At 44.0% G+C, this 26,288-nt stretch overlaps 1 protein-coding gene across 1 annotated transcript; it reads left to right on the top strand.

Moving 5' to 3' along the window:
• Positions 1–5,414: 5,414 nt before the first annotated feature.
• FOXB1 (forkhead box B1) lies at positions 5,415–8,609 on the top strand. Its single transcript, XM_040492850.1, has 2 exons — positions 5,415–5,773; positions 6,042–8,609. The coding sequence occupies exon 2, from the start codon at positions 6,098–6,100 to the stop codon at positions 7,073–7,075; it is 978 nt and encodes a 325-aa protein (XP_040348784.1). The 5' UTR covers positions 5,415–5,773; positions 6,042–6,097; the 3' UTR covers positions 7,076–8,609.
• The last annotated feature ends 17,679 nt before the right edge of the window (positions 8,610–26,288 follow it).

Genomic DNA, 26,288 nt, shown 5'->3' on the forward strand with positions numbered 1-26,288 from the left:
AACAAAAATCCTTCCACCAACCTTTTGCAAATAACTTTCTAAACAAGTACATTTGTAGGTTTGGTAATGCCCAGTTTAAAGCTATGCAATTGCTTGTGCAAAGGAGGGGATGGATTTAGAAACTCTGGCTTTAAAGACTTAAAATCTCAGAGCAAGCAAAGACCAAATGGTATTTAGCAAACTGATTCCAAAGAGAGGGCATTATGGCCAGCAGGGCAAGAGTTGTTTTCACAGGCATTGAAATTGCCTGCTCACTCTGGGTGGGGGTTGGCACTTCTCTGGGATGGAGGTCAAGGAGGACCGGCACCTAATACTGACTACTGTTTGTTTTGTGCTTGAGGTAGAGGGAAAAAGGAGCCTTCCATACTCTCCAAATTGCAGCTGCTACTTGAGAAACACTTCTGAAATGTGTATGGTGTTGCCACTCATTTTCTCCCAACCCCAAGGGAAATATTTTAGTTCCAAGTGTCCCCAGTCATAGCCAGAGGCCCTGCCCATCGCCAGATGGCATGGAATAAGGATGGGACACCTCTGAATCTGAGCCTCCCAGGATGGATGGGAGTAAAGAGTGAGTAGGAGGTGGAGACCCTTGCCTTTTTTAGAACTCAGCAAGATTGGACAGGAGAGAAGACCTGATTTTAGGCAAAGTATTCCTCATCAAAAGTTTATTTTCAACCTCTCTGTTAGGAGTTGAGCTCCAAACCTCACATAGCCCAGTCACACACCAATGAAATAAATGGCTCCAAAGTTCCATGGCAGACATCTTTGCTACTATTTGGGAAAATAGGTGTGTTCCTACGGTGCCTGGCATGAGGGGTTGGGGGTGGAGGTGCTGGCTAAGAACAAGAGAGAGGGCACAGAGTCCTTTCGCTGCCAGTTGGCATCAGAGCCAACAAAGTGTGTCCCCTCCCCCGGCCTCTCCTCCTTGGGCAGCTTGCTTTCCCCCTCCGAATCTGTGGAAGTGGCCAGGCAATGCGGGCTCAAACTCGTGGGGCAGTCGTGGGAAAGTCTTGGCGGATAGGTTTCCCCTGACGCAGCTCCCAACTGGGTGCAGATCTCTGCGGCCCAAGAGCCCACAAGACCGTGTCCGGGGGTCGCAGCCAAGCCAGCTCAGTGAGTGGGTTCCCTCTGGCCTCCAGATCTAGAACACTAGAGCTAGGCTGTGCCACGCGCAGGTGCTGGCGGTGGAAGCGCGCACATTCTGAGGCCAAACCGCCCCCAGGACACTCAGAACAACAATTTTTTTTTTCTTTTTGTAAATTGATCGCTGACAGGCCGAGGGAGTTTGTTTTAGTGCTGAATACCCAGGAACAAAATCCTTTTGAAAGGAAAGCTAAGTCGTTTCACGCCACCAAAGTGCAGATTTGGTGAAGAATGACTGATGGGACAAAGCGGCGCGGTGAGTTAGCGCGGGTTCCCAGAGAGAGCGGAGAACTTGGGCAAATGCGGGAGGCGGCCTGCAAGGTGGGGCGGGCCAGAGGAGACCCTGACGCCTAAAATCGATGCGGCGCGCGCCCGAAGACCTTCCCCACCTGCACATTTCACTGCCCATTTGGTAGAGAAGATGGAGAAAGTAGAAGGGAAAGAAAAAATAAAGTGAAGAGAAGTCCGGGACAAGAGGGGAGGAGAGAGAGAGAGACAGAGAGAGAGAGAGAGAGACGGGGGCGGGATGGGTGGGAGACTCAAGGAGAAGGAGGGAACGACTCTGAGGGAGGAAGGAGGAAGAGAAGGGGCAGACGAAAGCTCAGTCCCCAAATGCTCCAGGCAGCCCCGGGTTCGCTTTCCAAGTCGGGAAGGCGGGTATTGTTTTTGGCGCCTAGGAAACCTTCGGAAGCTGCCGGGTACTTTCCCTGCACCTCCCATCGGTGTTTGGTAAATATTAACAAACCGGGCGCGTTACTTTCTGGAGTGTGCACGGAGAGGCTGGCCCGGCTCGGGATGGTTTTCCTCTCCTAGAGCCCCCGCCCCCTAACCCCAGCCCCACCGTTCACGCACACATACACCTGCTTGACAACAGAAGGAATCAAAATCAATATTGTATTTGTCACCCCTCTGTCTCCTTTTTACTCCCTAAGCAGCCCGGGTGCCACTGGAGCGAATTGTGGATTTATGGAGGGAAATTAGCATAAATTATTACGAAATCTGTAGCCGTGTGTGGTCCAGCTTGTGGGAAAAGAGGCCATTGCGAACTCTCCAAGCAGAAAGGTGGTCGGTGGTGGGCTCTGCGGAGGCGATGAATGGCTATTGCATGAAAGAGATTTCCATTTGGTTTGCACATGGGTATAATTGACTTATGTGTATTTTATACAGTTTTCCCAACAACTCCCTAAGCCTCAGAGTCGGATGTGCCCCCTCCCCAGAGCCTCTGTTTGCTTTGGGTTCTGTACAAAAGACTCTGATGCACTTTTCACGATTTCTGGAAAGTGCTCCTTCCCTCCTCTTCTTCATAATACCAGTCTTAAAACGGTGTAAATGACATGCAAATCCCCTCCCCCTTCCTCTGGGCTCTTCAGTAGGATCTGAAATGCAATTTTGTAGCAAAGTGCCTGTTTTAAATGTGTATTTCACAATTCCTCACCCACCCAGGGCCAACTTGTCCAGTTAGGTTCCATTCCCTTAATTAGCCCTGTGCATGGGCAATATACCTCACCTCCAGTCCTCACTCTAGCCAAACTTTGGAGACTCCTGAAACACGAATTCCTACTTGTATCCTCACATGTCTCTGAGACTTGGTGGTGACAACTTTCCCTGGGGAGATTGACAAAGATTTATTTCAACCTAGATTTTCTTTTTTAACCCAAACGTTTCCACTCTTAGAATTTAGTTAAACTTCTGTTTACTCCAAGCAATGATTTCCACGGCCACACAAAGGCCCTTTGCAGGGCAACAAAATGCCAATTGTTAAAACAAGAAAACATTTCTCTCCCCATCCCCCACCCACAAGAAGCGTAGGCACACACCGGGTAGAAAAGAATCTTCCTGGCTGCCACTGGGGGAACAGAGATCTTTCACTCCTTTCGTTACATATCCCAATCCAACCACTCTCAATGTTTTTTTTTTTTTTTAATCTATGTTTCTGTGTGTCAGTATGCACATGTTTGCTAAGAAGATCCTAAAAGATCCTTAGGGGCTTCGATGCTGGCACCTTTCCCAGGAGCACTCCTGCCTCCACAGGAGCACCCCCACTTTTGTATCTTGGAGGCCAGCTGCCTTCTGGAGCAGGAAAGCTGTGGACCAACACCTTTCCATCAGGAAAACACAAGCCCTTACTACTATGCTCCATCGGGGTCCCTAGGCTGCAGGTCTCCCCAGTTCTTCCCATCCCTGGACCTTCAAACTGGGCCATGCCCAGTAACACCCCAAAACGACGCACCTCCTTAGGAGCCGAAGCGTGCACAGTTCAGGCAAGTACCGCTGCCTTGTGCCGAAGCTGGGCAGAGTCCACCAGAGTCCAAATGGTTTCTGTGTGGAGGGTTTATCTGCCCTTGTCCAACCGTGGCCCCAGGGACAGGTCAGCGTCCCGCCTCCACCCCTCGAACCCACCTCCTCCTCCTAGTTATTTTTTCCGAATTAAGAAGGTGACATTATTCTTTTCTTCAAGCACTTCTGTTAATATTGAAAAACGTGTGCTTGCATCTCAAGCGAGGCAGCCCAGACACGAGAGCCATTTCAATATTAATGAAATTGTTTAATCTCCTAAATTCATCGTGTTTAAGTTACGTTTTGGTGAGTTATTGACCACCTTTGAAACTGTGGTTAATGGAGGATGTGTGTGTGTGTGTGTGTGCGCGCGCGTGTGTGTGTGTGTACGTGCACCGAAAGATTTTTATGCTAACCCCAAACAGCTCCACTAATAATGCTCTAATATCACTAAGTGTCCAAACTTCACACCCAGAACTCTCCCCCCACCATCATTACCATCACCTCCTGGGGGAAAAAAGTTCTTACATTTCAGGATTGAAGATGATTCAGTGTGGGCTCTAGGTATTGAGTTTTTAACGAGGTAAAAGATAAAAGGGATTTCTTTTAAAAACCATAAAGGTGAAAGAATGTGCAGAAGCCAGTGGGAACTCCTAGCATCTATTCCTTGACTGGGTGCATGCAGGCAGGGTAGACTCACTATTTCATAGCAATATGATGATGCCGCCAACGCCCACGACAACGACGATGATGATAATAATAATAATGATGATGATGACAATAATTCATTGAATCTCTGGAGACTAATCCGAACAGAAGGGAGCCTACCGCTGGCACCAGGCAGGGGGACCCTAGGCACATCCCCGCTCTCTCCTTTCTCCCAAAAAGGAAAACTCCCCGGTTCTTTTCCAGTCCAGAAGTTACTGCTGTTTTAGTGGGTCCGCAGGCAGCTTTTGCTGGGCTGCCTAAACCCCGAAATACTTTCTATTGGGGGTAGGGAGGGGAAAGGGAGGAGATGGGAGGGGAAGCAGAGGTGGGAGAAGCAGAGAAAAGTTCCGGCCGTAAAATGCAAACTTCCAGGCAATGCCTAACTCCTAAAGTTTCAAACCACATGGGGAAAGCATGAGACTCGGCCCTTCATCTGGTGATAAAGTGTGTCAAACAAACTCAGGCCCTCCGCCAGGTCCACACAGTGTCTGCCCCAACAGCCCCAGAGCCTTCATCCTGTCCCTAATTCAATTCCTAGAGGACTTTTAGAGTGAAGACCCTGACTATTCTCCCAGATAGACTTTTTTTTTTTTTTTTTTTGGTTATTTGGCCAGTACACTTACAAAATGGGTTTTCCACAGGTATAAATACTTATATTTCTGTAAGTAGTTTTTAAACCCCATCACTTAAGGCTACACACCCAGTGTGTAGAGCTATGGCAGCAGCCTAGGACGGTCAAATCAAACTTTGACCTGCCTCTTGGAAGACTAGGGGGAAGGGTGTATTTTCATTATAATAACCCATGCAACCAGCCCCGTATTGCCAAGCACAGGAAAAGGGTCTGCTTCAAGGGAAAGCCGTGCCTTAACGTTAGCTAACAATACAAACCCGATACAGTGCAGAGGAAACAGAATACCCCAGCCAAGCAATTTCCATGTCAAACATCATCTGCGCGGCAGCTCGGTCTGTGAACGTGAGTGGTCGCCTGAATCCCTGCTCCGCGGCCGCCACCTCCTCATACCTTCACACCGCGCACCCTGGCCGGCGTCCTGCTCACCACCGGTGGCCGAGGCTCTTCCCCCTCGCCCAGTCTTGAGCTGGAAGTGATTCCTATTGGCCAAGGTGTCCATGTAAATAGGTGTGAAAGAAACCAGAGCTGGCCAGGCTCTCCCCTCTCGCTCAGTCCCCTCCCTCTGCAGCCCCCGCTCCCCCTCCTCTTCCTCCTCCTCCCAAGGCGATTGTCATATGATAGCTAAGAAGTGGCACATTAATGAAGCGCCGCTACAGGGGTCTTTTCTGCTCCTGTCACCGCTTAAAACTATCAGATGGTTCGAGGGAGGACATGGAGGCAGCCACCTAGCTCAGCGGAGCCGCGGAGCCCACAGCAGCGCCCTCCGGAGCCCCGAGGCCGCCGCTGCTGCCGTCTGCACCGGGACTCCGCAGCCGAGCTCGGCCGCCCGGGGAGCGCACCGCCAGAAGCGCTGCGGACTGGCCGGCTCCGGGCGCTGCAGGGCTGAGCTGCGAAGCTCAGAGACGCGCGGAGCCCAACCGAGACCAGACACTGTGTCCCGGCCGAGCACAGGGAGGGACCGCAGAGCTGCAGTGCCATCCCGGATGCGGACGCACAACTTGGAGCAACTTTAAGGTGAGCCCTCCGGTTGCATCCCTGCCCCAGACCCCGCTCCAGGTCCGTGCTTCCCCCGCGCCGCTCATCCGCTTCCCCTTCCGCGCCCCCCGGCCGCACCCCACTCTGCACTCAAAGTTGCCAGCTCCACAGCGCGGGCGCAGGCTGATCGGGCGCCGCAGCCCCTACCCACCACCACGTCTGGTCTGTACTCGTCCCGGCTGACCTCGCGGTGTCTGTCTGTGCATCCATGCCTCCCCCCTTCCCGTTATCTTCCCCCCCTGTTCAGATCCAAGCAGCCGCCGGCCCGCGCGGACCCAGAGCAAGAAGGGGGCAAACAAGAAGATGCCTCGGCCGGGCCGCAACACGTACAGCGACCAAAAGCCGCCCTACTCGTACATCTCGCTGACCGCCATGGCCATCCAGAGCTCGCCCGAGAAGATGTTGCCTTTGAGCGAGATCTACAAGTTCATCATGGACCGCTTCCCCTACTACCGGGAGAACACGCAGCGCTGGCAGAACAGTCTGCGCCACAACCTATCCTTCAACGACTGCTTCATCAAGATCCCACGGCGGCCAGACCAGCCGGGCAAGGGCAGCTTCTGGGCGCTGCACCCCAGCTGCGGGGACATGTTCGAGAACGGCAGCTTCCTGCGGCGCCGCAAGCGCTTCAAGGTGCTCAAGTCCGACCACCTGGCGCCCAGCAAGCCCGCCGACGCCGCGCAGTATCTGCAGCAGCAGGCCAAGCTGCGCCTCAGCGCGCTTGCGGCCTCCGGCACGCACCTGCCACAGATGCCCGCTGCCGCCTACAACCTGGGCGGCGTGGCGCAGCCCTCGGGTTTCAAGCACCCCTTCGCCATCGAGAATATCATCGCTCGAGAGTACAAGATGCCTGGGGGGCTGGCCTTCTCCGCCATGCAGCCCGTGCCCGCCGCCTACCCGCTCCCCAACCAGTTGACTACCATGAGCAGCTCGCTGGGCACTGGCTGGCCGCACGTGTACGGTTCCGCAGGCATGATCGATTCGGCCACCCCCATCTCCATGGCTAGTGGCGATTACAGCGCCTACGGCGTGCCATTGAAGCCGCTGTGCCACGCAGCAGGCCAGACGCTGCCCGCCATCCCGGTGCCCATCAAGCCCACCCCGGCCGCGGTGCCCGCGCTGCCCGCGCTGCCCGCGCCCATCCCCACCTTGCTCTCGAACTCGCCGCCCTCGCTCAGCCCCACGTCCTCGCAGACAGCCACCAGCCAAAGCAGCCCTGCCACTCCCAGTGAAACGCTCACCAGCCCGGCCTCCGCCTTGCATTCGGTGGCGGTGCATTGACCCGCAGCAGCCGGAGCCCCCTCTTGTTCCCCTCCCCGCCAGCTTATACGCCTTCCCCGCCTCCCAGCCCTGCCCCCTCCCCCCATCTAAGACCGCCACCCTAACTTGTCCATTTCACCTTCGGCCAACCCTCTCTCCCCCAGGAGAACTTTGTTTTGGACCCAGGAGACAAAACACAAACTTGCAGATGGCCTGGAGGCGCGTGGGAGCTGTCCTCGCCTCCACAAGAGGGGAAGGCAGGGAGCACCTGGGCCAAGCCTTCCGACTCCCCGGGCCCCCCGAAACCCCCTCCCATTTAAGAGGCAGGGGAAATCCTGCCTCCCGCCTTCGCGGAGAGGAGCGCGTCTTCCCTGGGCCGGGATCGGCGGGGCGCCGGACACCGCGCAGTCAGTTCCTAGACAAGAGAAACCGCCTCAGAGGTTTCCTCGAACAGATCTCCCCTGAGGGCTACAGCCGCGTCGCGGAGGGCCGGATCTCGTTTACGTCTTGGAAATCTGCCGGGAAGAGGGACCACTAATCTTCCTTACCCGACTCGCCTCCGCCCATCCGGCAGGGGCTGGGCGGACCACAGCTTCCTGGAGTAGCGGCCCTGCCTCCCCAGCTTCTGCGGAGTTTTGTTTTGTTTTGTTTTGTTTTGTTTTGTTTTGTTTTGTTTTGTGTTTTGTTTCCTGCCAGAGGCTCCAGGCACGGGGAGAGGCTACCAAACTGAGAAGGGGACGCTTGTCCTCAACACAAGCAAAACAAAACTAAAAGTAACCTTGTAGTATTGTTTACAAAGGCGCCCGGTAAAATGTAAACAGTGAACTTGAATCTGTATTGCTTGGCGGGCGAGCGGGCAAAGCCCACTTTACAAGTACCTGTTGTAATGTGAATGTTTACTCTCCATTTCTGGCCAGGTTTAGGGGTGGGAAGGGGGGATGGGAAAGTTAATTGGGATGTTAACTTTCCTGTTACTTAGAGACCTTTTAGCTATTTATTTTATTGTTGGAAGGGGGAAAAAAAAAGGAAAGAAAAGAAAGAAAAAAGAAAATAAAATAAGCCCAAACTAAGAAAGCATCAAGGGCAACCCTAGCAGAATTTAGATAGCTGACTGGTAACATGAAGCAGTGTCACCGGATAGGTCTCCCATGGACAAGTCTTTCTGTTTGCTACAAGAACTTTCCCAAGAAGCTAAAGGGCTGCAAAGAGATGTAAATGCTTGTGAATAGGAATGATTATACACTGTGTAAAATGCACTTTTGTTTGCTATATTCCTTTAGAGTTCTTAGGTAATTTGCTGGAAAACGAACTGTTGTTCTGGTGTGACCTGCTTAAGTTAAAAAAAAAAAAAGTTGTAGTTGTCATAGGGCTGTAAAATTTTTCCCTTTCATTTTTCTCCTTCCCTGTCCAGAATTAGCATGGCATCTTAAATATTGATGTTCTTGTTCCCAGCATGCCTGTTTTAAGACAAAGAATTTTAAAAAGGTGTCTACATTAAATTATGAATCTAGTCCAAATAATATTTTCTCATTAAAATACATAAATTCAAATTTTAGTTTTGTGTGTTTTTGAAGAGTTGCTGCAAACAATAACTTTACAAAAGATAGATGTAGTGCCTCTCTAAGCACACTTCTTGCAGTACATTGTCTGAGTAGTTTGACTTTTTCATATCTTATTTCTAAAATAGATCTCCTCTGATGCACTTGCATAAGAAAGGGAGGGAGAAATGATTCAAACGGACTCCTGAAGCAGAGGGAAAGAGGAAGCTATTCCTAGAATAGATCATCAGGTATACAGGTGTAGTGCTGGAAAACTGTCATTTTAAAAAATGCAATACTTTCTATGTAATTTTTTGTATCCTAAAATATACATTTTACAAAACATACTGCATGTAAGGCTTATGTAGAAATCAAGTAGAGTCTGTATGGAGATAAAAACAGACTTGTTTCGTCAATACTCATATTCTGATGTATCTTAGAATATTCATTTCCCTGCTCCTTTAAATTATTTCAGTTGTTGAAACCGTCTTTTTCAGAAGTTACCTAGAAGTTCACCTTGAGTGTCAAGAAACCTGTTCAGTTTGAATAGAACAGATTTCTTTTCATTTCTTCATGTGGGAAAATAATTCTCGATGAAGTTAATTTAGATGTTTGACTCTAAGTATTTGCTTTTCCTCAATTTTTGCAGAGAATTAAAATTTGCCCTGAATTTATGGTTTAAGGCCAACTGAAACTTTACTGAAGGGGTCTCAGTATTTCCAGAGTGAGGTGTGTATTCAACTAATGAAGTTACAAGACAAAGAAAAACTTAAATGGTGATTAACACTTTACTGTGTAATACGATTAAACAAAGGCCTTTGTGCAATACAGAGAGAAACCCACACAAAAATCTTGATCACTATTCTCCATAAGGAGAATCCTTAGCACCTGCGACCCTTAACATATTTAGAGGGTTATCTGGGGAAAAAAATTAGGATTAATGCAAAGGGTAATTAATCCTGTTGTGACCATTTTTTAAAAGGAAGGATCCCACACACAGCCAAAAAAAAAAAAAAAACTGCAAAATAAGTGAATCATTGGGCTGATTAAAATGCATGAAGCTACTAAAGCTCGTCAGACAGGGGACAACTAAACTCATTCATCAAGCCCAATTCACAATTATATCAACAAGATCAGCAAAAGAAAGCCTGGAAAACTTCTCCACCCTGGGCTAGGAAACTCCTGAAACTTTGTTCTCAACAAGACATCATCTACATTAATAAATAAATAAATAAATAAATAAATAAATATTCATCATTTCCTGTCGAATAAAATTAAGGCAATTTCCGGAATATTCTAATTTTGTCAAATTTACTAACACTGAATTCGAACTGGGAATGCAGGCAACAGAATGGGCTAACACGGGCCTTAAACATTTTATAAATTATCAACTTGGATAATCAGGTAAAGTATTCATCCTATAATAGGCAGTAGAATGTCTATGTATAAATGTACACACACATACATTTAATAATTGAGGTAAATAAGATGCAGATCCAATTTCTGATTTTTAGCAAAAGAGTGACTTCAACTCAGGATCTGAAAATGTTCTTTTCAGCCGGTAAGTTCGTCATGGTGTTATTGCAAAGAATGAAATAACTTGGGCATTGTGAGCCCTCCTTTCACAACTGCAGGCATCTCTTCTCAGACAAAGTTGAATGAGTAAAGTAAAAAATCCACTGATGATATTTTGACCTTGATCAGAAATCCAAAGGCAGCCCAAACCCACGTCTCCACCCTCTCCATCCCCAGCTCTGAGTCTCACACCCAGTTTAGCTGAAGTGCCCCCACAAACAAGGAAGTTTATAACTATGATACCTTCAATGGCTCTCTTTGTCATGTTAAATCTTTTCACCTGGCTCAAGTCCAAAGTCAATACACACAGCTTTAAAATAAAACTGAAAGAGACACCACCATGCAGCGAGGTGTATATTGGGGAGTCTTATCCTGAAGATCGAGTTAACTTACATTTTCTATTTTGTAAATTTGGGCAGTATTCATTTTTTTTTTTAATTCAGGTTTTTGATTTGGAAATTTGGCTGTCCCGTTACTTTTGGTTTTTAACATGATCCTGTACTCAACTGTGGTTTTAAGTGGCTTTCCCTGTGATGGGGGGAAATGCTTACACAATGGATGAATTTTGTGCACTTTCTCGAGAGAGAGAAGCTGCAGAAGTTCTCACTGTTCCTGTTGCCTGAGTTGGAGATTCTGAGAAGCCTGAAGACTAGCGGGAGCAGGGCTAATAAATGATTGTCAGAACGGATGAAATATTATAGCAGTGCGTTCACTTCCTTTAAAATAGATGAGAACACTGCGCATCTTGGAAGCATAAATCTGACCAGGTGCTCGAGTGGGGTGAAGTTGGGAAGTGGGTGGGAGCAAGAAGCCAGGGGAGAGCTGCAAAGAGAAGGTTTTACATTAGTGTATGCAAGGTTAGGGTAGGGGACTTGGCTTAGACTTTCACAAATGGAAACTCTCTTTTTTTACAATGTATCTATATAACAAATGAGAAGGATTAGGATCTGCTCTCAAATTCGTAATGTAAATGTCACTTTTTTTTTCTCCTAAAGCCACATATGCACAGAGACACCCAAACAAAAACAAAACAAAAACAACCCAACCCACCGGCTGTGAAGCCTCAAAGGGGATGCATTTGTTTCGTTTAAACTAACAACAAATTATCTAATTAATATGTTTCAATTACAGCATGAAAGGCACAGCCCCTGGACCGCCCGCCGTGGGGGCACAATAGCCCCAGAGCCCACTCTAGGAATTTACAATAACTTCACATCTGTTTCTTTATTTTCCACTTTTTGAGTCTAAAACTCCTCTCAAGATCACTTCAAACCACAGCCTGAGTTATGAAATATGTCCCAGTGTTAAAGGGGGACGAAACTTTGCCCACGGATGCTTCATTTGCAAGCAAAAAAGTGAAAGCCCATTGAAGAGCATTAAACAAATATATTAGAATTCTGTCACTTTATGCAATTGAGTAGATCAAATGAAGGGTCCCGGCCACTTCATTCACTCTCATTCACTCGAATAGAAAATGCAAAGAATAGCAACCCGAGACTGGGCCACCGATGTAGATTTAGCTCCTTTTTACTGGGAGACAAAAAGGCTGAATTTTCACAAACACATTGCTGACTCGGGGACTAGGAAACCGGCACTGGAACCCCTTTGGAATTTAAATTCATTTTATCTTCCTCTCTCTTTGCAGGGATCTGTTTGCACTACAGTGCAAGATGCAGCAGGCATCTTCTGGTGTCTGAAAAAATGGGGGAGGGGAAGAAAGTGATTGGGGGTGGCAGTGTGGGCCTCAGGATTCCCAAGAAGCTCTTTGGTGGTCAACCATCTAGCAGGTCTAAGAGACTTTGATTTAAATAAATCTTTATTTACATCAATATAAGCATCATTGTATCACACACATCTCCAAGTCTCTAACCTCCTTGCTTGGCATGGATTACATAAACAGCTTGTTTTCAAAGACCAGACTCACATCTGGGTCAATCTGTCTTCTTCCTTCAACTAATATCTGGTCAGTGATGTTACAACAGATTTGAAAGCTGAGCTGTCAACCTCACCTGGTCAATTCTCTGTCTCCGTTTCTCTCTCTCTCTCTCTCTCTCTCTCTCTCTCTCTCTCTTTCTCCCCTAAACACCCCACTTTCTGATAACTACTCTGAGCACCATGATGGTAAACTTGTATAAAAATCAACAGAGGACATGCTCTTTGGTTGGAATTTCCAAGTCAGAATCCTCCTGCATTTTCATTTCCCATTCTCCGGCAGTGGGGGTGGGGGTGGGGGATCAGGCCACATGTGTCAGCCGTAACTGAGATAATCTTGTGGCAATACTTCTATCCTGTGTCTTCTATGGCTGACATTTTTGTTTTGGTGCATTTTATAGACTTTTACGTGTCCATATTTTAGAAAGCTTACAGTGACTGTTAAGAGCTGCTCCTAGAGGCAGAGCAGGGCACGGTAAAGAAGCAGACTTCTTAGCTTTCAAGGTATGATCACAGAGGAATGAACCAGTTTTTCTCAAATTTGAAGTCTCAATGAGATCTGATCTGAAGGAGAAAGTATTTGGAGGGTTTTCTATTGTATTTTAAAATTTTTGCCTGGTACTTTTCCCAGGTGCATCAAAACCTTGAATACTTTTCAGTTTACCTTCAAGATCTGTATGATCATATTTAAACTATTCTTTTAATTTGTGGGATTGGTATCTGGAGCTGGGGATGGAAGGTGGCTCAGACCTACAGATAAAAAACGATACTGAAGAAAAAGCTGGTTGTTTTATAACCATAAACTAACAAACTTACTAGAACTAATAATAACATAATTAGAAATTACCCCTGAAAAATTATAGCTGGCTAAATAAAACCTTCTTTGGAAGATGTTCCTTAGAGAAATTTTCTAGAATATATGGACAAAGGGTTCTTCTTTGCAGACAGCCTCCTTTTGCCTGTGTCTGCAAATAACTGATGTCAAATCAGTTGCAAGCTTTTGAAGGAACAAACTGGGAGCATTAATTAGAGCAGATTAAGCTCACAGATAAAAAGCATTCTTTAAGTATCTGTTGTTTAGAGGCAGTGTGATTCTGATTCACGCTTTGCAGTCTGTATATTTTTATTTACTCAGTTAATTTCTTCCCCAGAGTGTTCCCTGTTGAATTGGTTTACTAAGGTAGACAGTATAGTATATAAAGAGTTGTTGGTTCACAGGAATAAATGTTTCCAAACTCTACTTTTGCAATACATTTCTTTCCCTTCCTTCCCAAAACACAATGTATTGGTCTGATGATTCCAGTACATAGCAATAACTGTTTAGTAAAGGATCTTAATATTGTGCCACTTAGAGGAAGCTTAGTATTTATTAAGTAGTATCTAGAGTGTTTTGCATTAATTAGAGCAGCTCCTTGGAGAGACATTACAGCCAAGAATGGTTTCACACAACAGGAAAACTCCGAGCATCTAAACTCCCCCATCAGACCTGCTACAGTGAAACACAGAGCAGCAAATGTCTAGCTCACTTGGAAATACCAACATATATTTTATTTATTTACATATGTTTGATAGACTGAAGGCTTATATAAAAAACAATAAAAATGATCATTGGAAAGTTCCCCATCACCCTGGGTACCATGATATTTATGGCAACTACAAAAACAAGAACAACAAATGTGACATAATGGTCTGTCTCAAGATACCTAGCATGATTTCATATTGGAGAAAAACTGATAAATGACTACCTACCCCTCCCGTGTTCAATGGATTAGTCAGACTGAATCAACTATTTCTATGGCTGCCTGGAAGACACTAACAGTTCTCATCCTTGTGGTGTGTGTTGGTGGATAGGGAGAGGGCAGGGAGAACAGGCAAGGATGACATTTTATGACTATCAGATCAGTCCAGATTGTCTATATGCAATAATTCCTGTCCCCAACACAGAACAATCAACTGAATGAATGGGAGTTCTGAAAATAGTCCTCTCGGTTTGGCTTAGGTAAAAACCCTCTGCCTTTGTTCTAGGTGTCAGTAATTGAGAGTACTGACTACAGACTTCAGCTGTGACATTAAGTTTGTACAATTAAAACGTGTGAAATGCATTTAAATTTACTGTGGCTTTAATAAAGGAACTCCTTCCATAAAACAAGAAAATGAAAATGATTAACTTTGACATAGAAATATAAACAGCAATTTGATTAATTATATTGCTAATTATTCTTTGCTGTGTAGCCAAACATTATATTCTTAAAATGACAGATGCTGAATAAATCTTATAAAATAATTACTTGGAATTTCACTGCAGTGAGAAATGGTGGAGTTTATGGAGAGATTTATATTGATATCTAAATATATAATTGGTTTTGTTCTGTTCTATTCTATTTAGAAACCTAGTCTGTACTGTAAAAATACTACAACTATATTATAGAAACGTTTTTTTCTATATTTTTCCTGTATGACCTTAAAATAATCCATTTCTCCTTTGAATATTTTCCATAATTATAATCAGTATACATAATTTGTGTATCTTGCAATTCTCCAACATTCTACCATAAGCATTTAACATGTTTTCATAACAGTTTTCATAAACATCTATTTTAATATTTGTATGGTATACCAATTTAGAGGAATACTAAATGCCTAATTGGGACATTCTAAATGTTTTTAGGTTTTGTTTGTTTGTTTTGCTAATACAAAGATTGTTATGGTGAACATCTTTCATACCTAACAGTGTGTTTTCAATGATGTAAAATACATTAGTACTGTTATATGGGATTCCCTAACAGCTCTCTACAAATTCAATAATGTAATTTAATTTAGGATTTCAGCTTTGTTATTTGCCCATTGCTCTCTGTCCTCTATCTGGGACCCAGAGCAATATTGCCTCAGTGTAGAATCAAAAGACACTGAATGTTAAGAGTTGGAAGGTCCTGAGAAATTCCAGGTAAACCAATTCCTTTATTTCACTCATTTGATGAATCCCACTGATACATTTCTTTATCTACATCCAAATAATTTAACAGCACGAAAGTCAGGTTCTGAAAGTAAAACAAAAGTTCAGTCTTAAATGCCAGACAAATGCCACTAAAAATCAGATATCACAAAAGTACTGAAACTGTCGAAATGAAGGCTTTTATCTGTTAATGTAGGCTCACAGGATTTTAAGGCAGTTTACACAGCATAGAAAGGTGCAAACTTCTTTTTTAATGTTCATTTATTTCTGAGAGAGGGAAAGTGCAAGAGGGAAGGGAGAGAGAGAGAGGGAGACACAGAATCCGAAGCAGGCTCCACATTGTCAGCACGAAGCCCAATGTGGGGCTCAAACCAGAGAACCATGAGATCAGGGCCTGAGGCGAAGTCAGATGTTCAACAGACTGAGCCACCCAGGTGCCCCAGAAGCTTCGAAGTTTTTAAGTGGCGACCTTGGGTAGTTTGTGTAACGAGAGGGAACGGTCACTGTTAAGTTCCAGGTCTAAAGATCAAGAGATCTACCCTCAATGTGAACCATTTCTTCTTGATACCCTCCCTGAAACTGAAAGCAAATAGTCTTCCAGACTGCCACAAGTCTAGAAGGTCCAGGCCTACTGCAGGTATTGACCATGTCACTTCTTCAGTTGCTTTGAGATGGCTGACTCTCAAGATGGGAGATGGTGGGAGTGGGCGTTTGGGGGGTGGGAAATGGCATATGGCAAGGAATCAGAGCTTCAGATTTTGTCTCCTTGTTGTGGCATTTAATTTTGCTCTTTTGTTGTTGTTGTTGTTGTTGTTGTTGTTAAATATGTATTTATTTAGAGAGAGAGCACACGAGAAGAGGAGGGGCAGAGAGAGAGGGAGAGAGAATCCCACGCAGGCTCCATACACACTGTCAGCACAAAACCCGATGCGGGGCTCAAACCCACAAAGTATGAGATCACACCCTGAGCCAAAATCAAGAGTCAGGTGCTTAACCAGTTGACTGAGCCACCCGGGCACCACTATCCTTTCCTACATGACAAACTTTCTTTTTTTTTTTTTTTTTTTATTATTTTTTTAATGTTTTATTTTTGAAAGAGAGACAGAGTGCGAGTGTGGGAGGGGCAGAGAGACAGGGAGACACAGAATCTGAAGCAGGCTCCAGGCTCTGAACTTTCAGTACAGAGCCTGATGCTGGGCTTGAACCCATGAACCATGAGATCAATGACCTGAGCTGAAGTCAGATGCTTAAGCGACCGAACCACCCAGGCGCCCCTCTTACGTGACACTTCCATGTCTTATTTCCCTACTGAAGTTCTTGAGATCTTAATTGTTTTTAATAAATTTGTTTTTAAATGTGTAAGGCATGAAACAGGTGCTGATCAGCTACTTGTCGATGGGAGAACATCCAGGTAGCCTGGAGCAGACCTAGAAAGAAGAATAAGCATGAAGAGTTCCAAAACTAGTGCTACAATGGAACTCACTCTCCTGAATTGGAATGAATGTTTTTTGACGGGGAAAAAAATCATGGAACCAAAGGAATTTGTTCACAATTACTTTTCCACAGTCTCCCAACCACTGTCCCCAGAGCTGATCACTCCTACTCTCAGCTTGGCTCACTTCACACAAAGAGGAGAGATAGGGGGAGGGAAAGAGCAAAGGTGAGAGAAAGCAGGGAAGCTCGATGGAAATCTGATGTCCCTGTTAGCAGGGTTCTTTAAAAGTGTCCCCCAGAACATTTCAACACATGTCCTTTTAATTCAGTTCAAGTCAATTCAACTCAGTCTCATTAAATCCAACTTAACAAACATTACTAAGCATCACCTGGACAAACAAGATCTTGCAAGAAAACATTTTGGCTAGAAGACCTGAGTTTGAGTGCTAGCTGTTTGTTTGTTTTTTTTTTTAAGTTTGTTTGTTTGGTGGGGGGGGGGGGGGGCGAGGGTGAGAAAGTAAGAGGAAGAATCCCAAGCAGGCTCTGTGCTATCAGCAAGGAGCCCGATGGGGGTCTCAATCCCACGAACTGTGAGATCATGTCCCAAGCCGAAATCAAGAGTCCTATACTTAACTTACTGAGCCACCCAGGAGCCCCTGAGACCTAGTTCTAGTACCTTTTACCTAAATGGTTCTGGGCAATTCTCCTTAGCTCTCAGTTATCCGTCTTTCATAGAGAATAAGGGTTTGCTCAAGGCTTGTCTCGATGGTCAAGTGGAGCAAAGTACGTGAAAGTGCTTTGAAGTGTCATGTAAACTTAAGTGACTGTTACTGTCTGTGATAGAGGAATTGTAAAATAAAAATAGCTACCAGAAGTTGTCTTGCCTGAGAGAAATTTAGTCTTAAGCTCTTCAGGACAGATTGAGGGCTCATAGAAGGAAGGTCTGTGTTTCATGCCATCTTTTAACCCTCACATTTTCACTGTCTGCCCTTCTGTTCCCACACCCATGAAGTAACCTGGCAGTGAAAAGGGGGTGTTATGGCAGGGGAAATTGTTGCTCCTTTTTTTTTGTATATTCCCCAGAGTGGGCCTTTTCATAGATTTAAAGATACAATGTTGACAAACTGCTAAGATTGTTAAAAGACATGACAGGAAACAATGGGACAGCCAGGCACATAAAGATGGTAAACATGAAAATTAGGGCACTTTTAGTCTCCTTTTCCCCATCGAGCAGTGGCTTACACTACTTCCCTGACACTTTAAGAATTTAATAAATGCCTATATAGCATTTACCATGTGCCTGGGACTGTTTTAAGTTCCTTACAAATGTTAACTCATTTAATCGTAATAATAACCTTATGATCTGGGTGCTTTTTATGAAGTCCATTTTATAGATGGCAATATTGAGGCAGTGGGCCCTTAACTAATTTGCCCAAGGTTACCCAGCTAGTAAGTGGTGTCGATGCCCAATGGACTCTCAGTAAAATCTGATTTAATATCAAGATATTTTTGTTATTGATGGCAGAAGTTCACATGATTTCTTAGACTCAAGGGCTATATTAAGCTCATTAAGGTGTGGAGAGGGAGGAGGAGGATTACCCTCAAACCAAGGTGTCAGACACAAAATGATTTTTGCGGCTGCTAACCTAATTATTCTTTTGTTACTTCTCTTACCCTCCCCAGCTTTGCTGCGAGTATGAGTTATGAGTCACTAAATTGCATTCTCTTCCTATACTATCTTCTATTTAATTTATGCAGCTGGGGGCTGGTGGGGGGAGCAATACCTTCAATAAAACCAGAAGTACCCTTCAAGCAATAGTTGATCTTTGATCTCAGTCCGATCATATACCAAAAAAAGTCACCATGCAACACCACCACCTTCTTGAGGCGGGGAGGGGGGGAACGGTCTTAAGGTGTATCCAACCAGCTAGGATCCATGTACAATTAGGTCAAATCCTTTGAGAATGAGAACAGCTAATACGAAATCTAGGTGGGGACATGCTCTAGTTAGAAGAAAATTACTAAGCCGTATGTCTTTTTCTTCCCTTACTGTCTGTGTCAGCGGGCAAAATAAGTCTGTTGGGGGGAGGCGGGGGGGAGAAATACCACTTTTTGTATTTTCACTAGCATTTTAGAAAGAAGAGAAAAAGGAAGGGGGAGAGGGAGGGGAAAAGGAAGGAAAGGGTTAGGGTAACTTTCTACCTCAGCAAATACAATTTTGTCTGTTGTTGATGGAACCAAACGTTGAAGAGGTCAGTATCTGGTGTTCTGATGTTCACAATTCTTTGGCGGTGCTTTCTAAAAGTATGCTTGAGCCCTCACATATCTTCTTCAATCCAGCTACCAGGAGACTGGCACTTACATGTATTTTATCGGCATGCATTTTAAGAAGGTTGTGTACCTTTCTGCTTACTGTCCAGCTCCGGCCTCCCTTTTGACCATGCACCTCAGTTATAAGTGACTCCTGGGGAAACTGTTTTCATACCTGGATAGTGGGCTTCCTGTTTACTAAGTGTCTGGAGTCTCTCAGCCTTTTCCAAACAGTTTACCTTACAGAGTCTGTCATTGGACTGGAGAATGCTGGTGAAACTCACCCATGCTTTTTGATCACCTCACCATGGTTTGGTGGTTCAACTTTCCAATAAGGGTTTATAACCTGTTTCCGGCCTCTCTGTGGTGCATATGAGCCCCCACTCTAATAGGCTCTGGGACTACCACTCAAATAACCATGCTTTAGTCCTTGAGTCTTTCAGCCCACCTCATCTTTAAGGATGGATCCACTTGTAAAGCTTAGGGCCCTTTTTGCACCTTTCTCTCTTACTCTGTTCTATTTCTGTCTGAGTTTCAAATATCCACCCATGTAGGACACAGCCAATCAACTGCCAGTCCTCTAAGGTTGGCATGTGTGAATGTCCACATTCCCTGGGGCTCAGCAGATGGCACAGGAAAGGGAATACTGGGAGAAGATGCTTCTAGATATTAAATAATCTACTTTGGAGATGGTCTTGTTTTGTCTTCTTTTCTTTCTTATGGAAAAAATAAAACCTGCTACCACTTTGGAGCAGAAGTTTTCTGTGATGGTTTCTGCTGCAATGGGTAGCATTTACTTTTCAGAGTGATAATTGATATTGATACTACCAACTTGATGGTAACTGAAAATTCATATGCTGTTGGGGAGGCTGGCTCACATGACCCTCCCTGAACCTTATAAAAGTACCCCATTTTGGAACCAATGAACTTGGCAAAGCAGTAAGCTTTTATTTTTTTCCCTAATCGTTCAAAGCAACATGTGTGATCCTATATGGCATATGCTGCATGTCATTAATTTGCATAAAGTGGCCTCAAAGCAGAGGAGAAGTAGAAGGATATTTTCACAAGTTATTATTTGGGTATGATCTTCCCCTAAAATGAAAATAATAGCACTATTCCTAAGGGTTTATATTAAGAGCATGGAATCAATGATTTAAAAAGGGGGCATCAAGCAAATCACTGAAACTCTCTGGGCCTACCTTTTCCCTCCTCTAAAAAAATGAGAGCTATATTAGAAATTTTCAGTTAGTTTAAATTTACTTATCTACTCAGCTCCAAATTCAGCCCTCTATGCCTTGTTCTGAAAATTTTGTTTCCCAAACTCCTTTGCTAGCTGACTTCCTGTGTGTTTCTGCAAACAGGAAGTCTTAGAGGAATGTTGGAAGAAGAGTGGAGGAGGGAAAGAACCTCCCTCTTGATTTTGCTTCCCTCCCATAGTGGCTCTGGCTCCAGCCTCCACCATCTTTCAGTATTCCCAGAGCCAGCCTCACCATGCTTCCTGAGCTATGCCAGCAGTGATCTGAGTACCAGCACCTCGGGGTCCCTCTGTTGATCCCCAGAGGCACCATCAGCAGCAGGGCAGTTCCTCTCCCCATGTCTGGGTCTCAGCTCACTGGGACCCCTTCTCCACACTCCTAGGCTCTGTCATGTTCATCCCCTTTCTTTCTGTTCTATGGTCCCAGGAGTGGTAGCTGCTTCCTGCAGTTACTGCCTTGGTGTTTGTTCAGTGTTCCTTTTTGGGCTCTAAGCCTACTGACACCTATGTAACTGATGCTCTGTATTCAATTTCCTCTATTTGAAATATCTAGTGTGATTTCCGTTTTCTAAACTGAATCCTAAGTGATGATGTATTTATGATCCTGGGTCACTTAATCCATCAGCTCTGTGAAAGTCTGTAGTCCCTCCCTCAACCCATGTTTATTGGACACTGGGTATGGGCACTCCACTGTGCTAGGAGTTGGGCAACAGGGAAATGGGTACACCTATATACCCAACAAGCCCTGATTCCCAGGGAGAGGAGGAGAGCACATATATGGAGAGCATGCCTAGATGAGAGAACAGGTTCTGTGAAATTTCTGAGAAAAAGGAAGGAAAAAAGGTTGGAACAGAAGGCGTTGAGAAAGGATTTAAGGTTTAGGACTAAGTGAAGGCAAACAGCTCAAACTCATGATAACTAGTATAAGGACTTCAGGTGGCATATCTGGCAGAGAGTAAAGAGGTCACTTGGTGGGGGGGGGGGGGGAAGCCCTCATGGTGGAGACCAGAGGGAACTCCAACTGGGTGGAGACAGAAGATGGGAGTTTGGGGGAGCCAGAATGTAGTCTGTGGAACTAGTGGAGACCTTAGGAGATTTACAAGCAATGAGGCTGCACCGAGAAATGCCCTCTGCAGGAAGGCAAGAAATGATGAAGAAGGTGCATGGAAGGGAAGCAAGGTCCATGGAAAAGACATCAGAATGCTCTTCAAGGATGCCAGGTGGGTCTTTAACAGTTCCTTTCACCCAGTGAGAGCCCTCATTACTTGGGCCCCAACCATGTATCCATACTGTTTGATTCACACATGCTATTCTCCTTTGGTCCTCACAGCAAATTTAGGAAGTAATTCTCATTACACAAACAGGAAAACTAGTACTAAAAGGAGTTAATAAGTTTTCTGGTAAGTGGTTGAATAAGATTCAAACCCAGTTTCCACCCGACTCTAAATTCAGTGCTATTCCACCATCATGTCACATATTGCTTGTCCTTCAAAGAATATTTACTGAATAGGATACCATTGTGGTTGCTGTGACAAATAGAAGGAAGTAACAGTGAAATAATGAATGGAGAGAAAGGGATGGATTTGAAAAACACACTCAGTAAATTAGAGGACACAGTGACTAACTAGTGAAAGGGAGAAGTACTGGGAAAAAGAGGTACAAATCAAAGGAATTAAATAGCAATTCAATTAATCAGGATTTCTTGGGTTGCAAGTAACAGAAACCTAACTCAACCCGACAGTTCTAACAAAAGTCCCAAGAAGGAGTATGATTGTTTCTCCTTGGGTCATCTGCCCATCCCTAAACGAATCACTTTAGCTGAGGAGATGCAGTGCTCTGATGGGCTAGATATGGGTCATATCCCATCCCCAAGACCCATGGAGGGAGGTCCACTATACAGAATCTTGATTGACCGACCATGATTCTTATAGAATGCTCACTATACAATGACTCTAAAGACTCAAGCCTGGTTAACTAGAAAGGAGGTTTCATTGATGGAAGTAGGGATGGTTGAGAACAAATGACTATGGGAAGAAAACAGTGAATTAAGGTAAGGATTTGCTGAACTTGAACCAGCTCCAACAAAGATGCAACCTAATATTGAAGATACCCAGTCAAAACCTGAAATCACTCCCATATTTCTTCAGAAAACTTAAATCTTTTTAAAATATTTTTTTAATGTTTATTCATTTTTGGGACTGCAAGTGGGAGAGGGTCAGAGAGAGAGGGAGACACAAAACCTGAAGCAGGCTTCAGGGTCTGAGCTGTCAGCACAGAGCCCGACGTGAGGCTCGAACCCATGATCAGTGAGATCATGACCTGAGCTGAAGACCATGACCTCAGCTGACTGAGCGACCCAGGAGCCCCCAGAAACCTTAACTCTTTAACTTTAAAGGTAAAGTGTGAATTCTGGGGATTGAGGATCATTCATTGGTATTAAGAGTTTAGTGACAGGGACAAAACAAATAATGACTAAACTTACAGATTCTATATCCTACTTATAGGGTGAGATTTTTTATGAATGCACAGATTATTGGTTCAGGTAATGCCATTTTCATAAATCTCCTGGTTTTACAGCTTTGAGCTAACATGGGGATTGGCAAATTATGGCCCACAAGCCAAATCCAGCCTACCACCCATTTTTGTAGAGCCTATGAACTAAAAACAATATTTTAAATACTTGAAAAATCAAAAGACTATTAACATTTCATGACACATGAAAATCATATGAAATTCAAACTTCAGTGCCCATAAAATAAAGTTTTGTTGGAATATAGCCATATTCCTTCATTTATATATTGTCTGTGTTACTGCTTTTCGGTTACTATAGCAGAGTTAAGTGGCAACAGAGACCACATTCTGGGCATTGCAAAGCCTAAAATATTTATTTTCTCTCTAAGAAAAAAGTTTGCCAACCTGAGGGCTAAAAACTTAGAGTGCCAATTGGTCTATGAGGCCTTCACTATCATACCTGTTTTTACTGGTGGTAAATTAGCCACAAATTTGGCAAAAGGTCAAGATGAAGTCTAGATTTTCACTGATAATCCATTTGATTGCGAATTTGGGGGCTATTAATAAACTTATTCAAAACTTGTTACAAAACTTGCATCAAGTATTAAGTCTGTCACAGCTCTCAATATGTTCCTATATTTCTCTAGTTGCTCAGGGGATCATCTCATATATTTTTATAGAGTGTATGGTTTACAAAGTACTATCAAACACACCATTGGTTTGGTACAACATGTAAAATACTACATAGTTATTAGCTTTTGGTAAGGCCTGACCTCTCCTGGGTATGACATTTGTTAGGGATTAGCTGGTTAAAATAAAACAGTAAATTAAAAAATGAATAAATTGAGGAACCACATCACTTGTTACGTTACGTGAGCATATTCCAAGTGGAGTAGAAATTAGTTGGTTGCCTTCCTAAGCACCTATTCTCCCCTTTCCAAAACTTCCAGTTTCAGTTTGGGAATGCATGAGATAGTAAGAGGGCTACCTCTACCAAATAACCTATTGTATGCCTATTAGGGCATTCCCATGCACAGTGATTGGTCAGAGATGTGCATGTGACTTCAGTTGATGCAATCAAACTGATTCTCAGAATTCTGACAGGAATGCTTCCACAAAGGCCATCACTCTTTCCTGACAGAACTGAATGATTAGTAGCTGAAAGTTGCTGACTGCTGTCTTGGGAACCCCAGGGAAATCACCTTAAGATATAGCTGACATTACAGAAGAGTGGAGAGACAGAAAGAAATAGTCTGTTGGACATTACTGAGTCCCTCTGTAGAACACTACCTGATGCTGGTCCTGCCCAGGACCTTTGAAGGTCTGATCATGAACCAGTAAGCTCTCTTTACTATTGAAGTCAATCTGAATCAGGTTTTCATTTACTTGTGCCAAAAATAAACCAAGTGACAAAGATTTCTTCATTCTTTCATTTACTCATTCGTTCATAAAACATTAAGTGTGTTTTCTTTTGTGACATCAAATGTGTCTTCTTCCGAACAATCACAACCAATTCTTCTACTCTCCAACACCAAATGGGTGTCCTGCAATTCAGCTTAATTCTGATGCTAGCTGTCCAAAATTAGCACAGGCCACATAGTTGCAGTGCTCAGTCCCACGAGACAAACCCTACTTTAGCCATCAGCTGCAGATTGAGTCCCCAGGGTACCCATACTTCTGCTCTGTTGATTGCAAATTCAAAGGTTCCCACAGAAACCTCCTTCATGTTCCATAATTTGCTAAAAAACCTCACCAGTTTATTATGAAAGATACAAATCAGGAACAGCCAAATGGAAGAGGTGCATTCAGCAAGGTATTTGGAGGAGGGGAGTAGGGCACAGAATTTCCATGCCCTCTCTGGGCAAAGCCACCTTCTCAGCAAGATCAATACAGTCACCAATCTGGAAGCTCTTTGAATCCCATCATTTAGAGGTTTTAATGGAGGCCTTACTATGCAAGCACAATTGATTAAATCATTGGCCATTTGCCTACTGAATTCAAATTCCTACCTCTCTCCTCTGTCTGGAGGTGGGGCTGAAAGTTCTAAGCCCGTAACCACTTGGTTAGTTTTCCCAGTGACCAGCCCCTATCCAGAAGCTATCTAGGGCCTCCCCGATCCTTGGAGTCTTCTCATTAGCATTTAAAAGACAGTAAGTTCCAAGGGCTTTAGTTCTGTGCCCGGAGCCTGGGACAAAACCCAAATATTTATTTCTTATGATACTACAGTTATATATACTTCTTTGGTCAGATATGCTCAGCCCTATAAGACAGTTTCAAGGAATTCATTGGGCAGGGAAGGAGGTAAGGGTGTGGGACATGGGGGAAGTACTGCACAGATACAATACACGGAGCTTAAAGCAATGAACTATAAATAGTATCTGTCAGAATAAGTGGTATTCTAGATACTTTGAATTATATATATATATATATATATATATATATATATATATACCATATATACCATACTATATATCATATATACCATAGTCAACAGTGACCAGATGAATACAGGAAAGACATTATCCCTAGTCTAGCTCACACTTTGTGTCTTTTTCCTCAGATGATCCTCAAAGTGGCATTAATCAATAATAAATTAATCACAGCAAACCAATCCAACAAAAGATTCTTCCTTTGATGTTGCAGTAATTTCTCTCCAATGCCCAACTCATCACATTGTATATTTTACAGATTTTGAGACAAGCCCAAATTATATTAAATTTTTTTTTCATTTTTCCCAGTTTTTCCTCATGCATTTTTCCTTTTACTATAGTATGCAGCCTTCTGACTTGCAGGAAATCTTCAGCTCCACCACTCTGAGATGGTTCTTTAACTCAATTTTGCCAATAGCCCCTTGGATGTGTGGGAATTCTACAGATGCCAGTTCCCAGCTCCCACAGCTGGGGTGACTTACATGCCAACTTGAAAAGCACTCAAATGTTAGGGAGTGTTTGTCAGCTCAATGGCTGACCACGATATCTAGGAAACAAAAGAGGATGAAGTAATATAATTTTAATAATGATAATGGCAAAAAATGTGGGGCTTAGTGAAAGAAGTTTTGGAGCAAGTTCTCTTACTGACTCAGTTTCTTTCCCTGCAAAATAGGGGTAAGAATTTCCTCTTTGCCAAGATGTAAATGAGCTAATATCTGTATGGTGCTTGCCCATGGTTGGCGCTTGATAAATAATTGCCGTATTTAATTTAAAATAAATATAAAACTATCCTCTCACTGGTTATTGTTTGAAAAATTTCAAAACATGGTACATGTTTAGAAATCCTAGACTGAGTGGTAGGCCTGTGCTCTGACTGAGTGCCTATTATGTACAAGCCCCTCAGGGCACATAAATTGTGCCAAGATGTAGCTCCTCGTCTTAAGGAGTTCACAAGCCAAGCCATGGAAAACTTAAATTGGAACAAAGGGATGAAAATGACATTTCGACACAGCAACAGGAAAAGTTTAAAAGTAAAATCCAGAATGAATTACCAACCATATTAAACCAAGCGTTACATAACCAAGAAGAAAGAGTTGCAAAGTCAAAATACTCCAGGCAATTTTAGTTTTCATCCCAATTTGGAACTTACAGAATTCTTCCATATTTTTTTAAGGTGGAAAAAGAGCTATTTGGATTTACTGACATCATGTTCCCTAATGACTGGTCTTTCTGATTCAAAAGTTCTGTCAACACTCTGATGCTGTATCTCAGGGATACAAAATCAAGGGGGAAATGC

Source organism: Herpailurus yagouaroundi, unplaced genomic scaffold (assembly GCF_014898765.1).
Source record: "Herpailurus yagouaroundi ecotype Mexico unplaced genomic scaffold, PumYag 184, whole genome shotgun sequence".
NCBI lineage: Eukaryota > Metazoa > Chordata > Mammalia > Carnivora > Felidae > Herpailurus > Herpailurus yagouaroundi.

What these genes read in the sequence shown, in the direction of transcription:
- FOXB1 (XM_040492850.1), top strand. Translation starts at nt 6,098, where the DNA reads ATGCCTCGGCCGGGCCGCAACACGTACAGCGACCAAAAGCCGCCCTAC.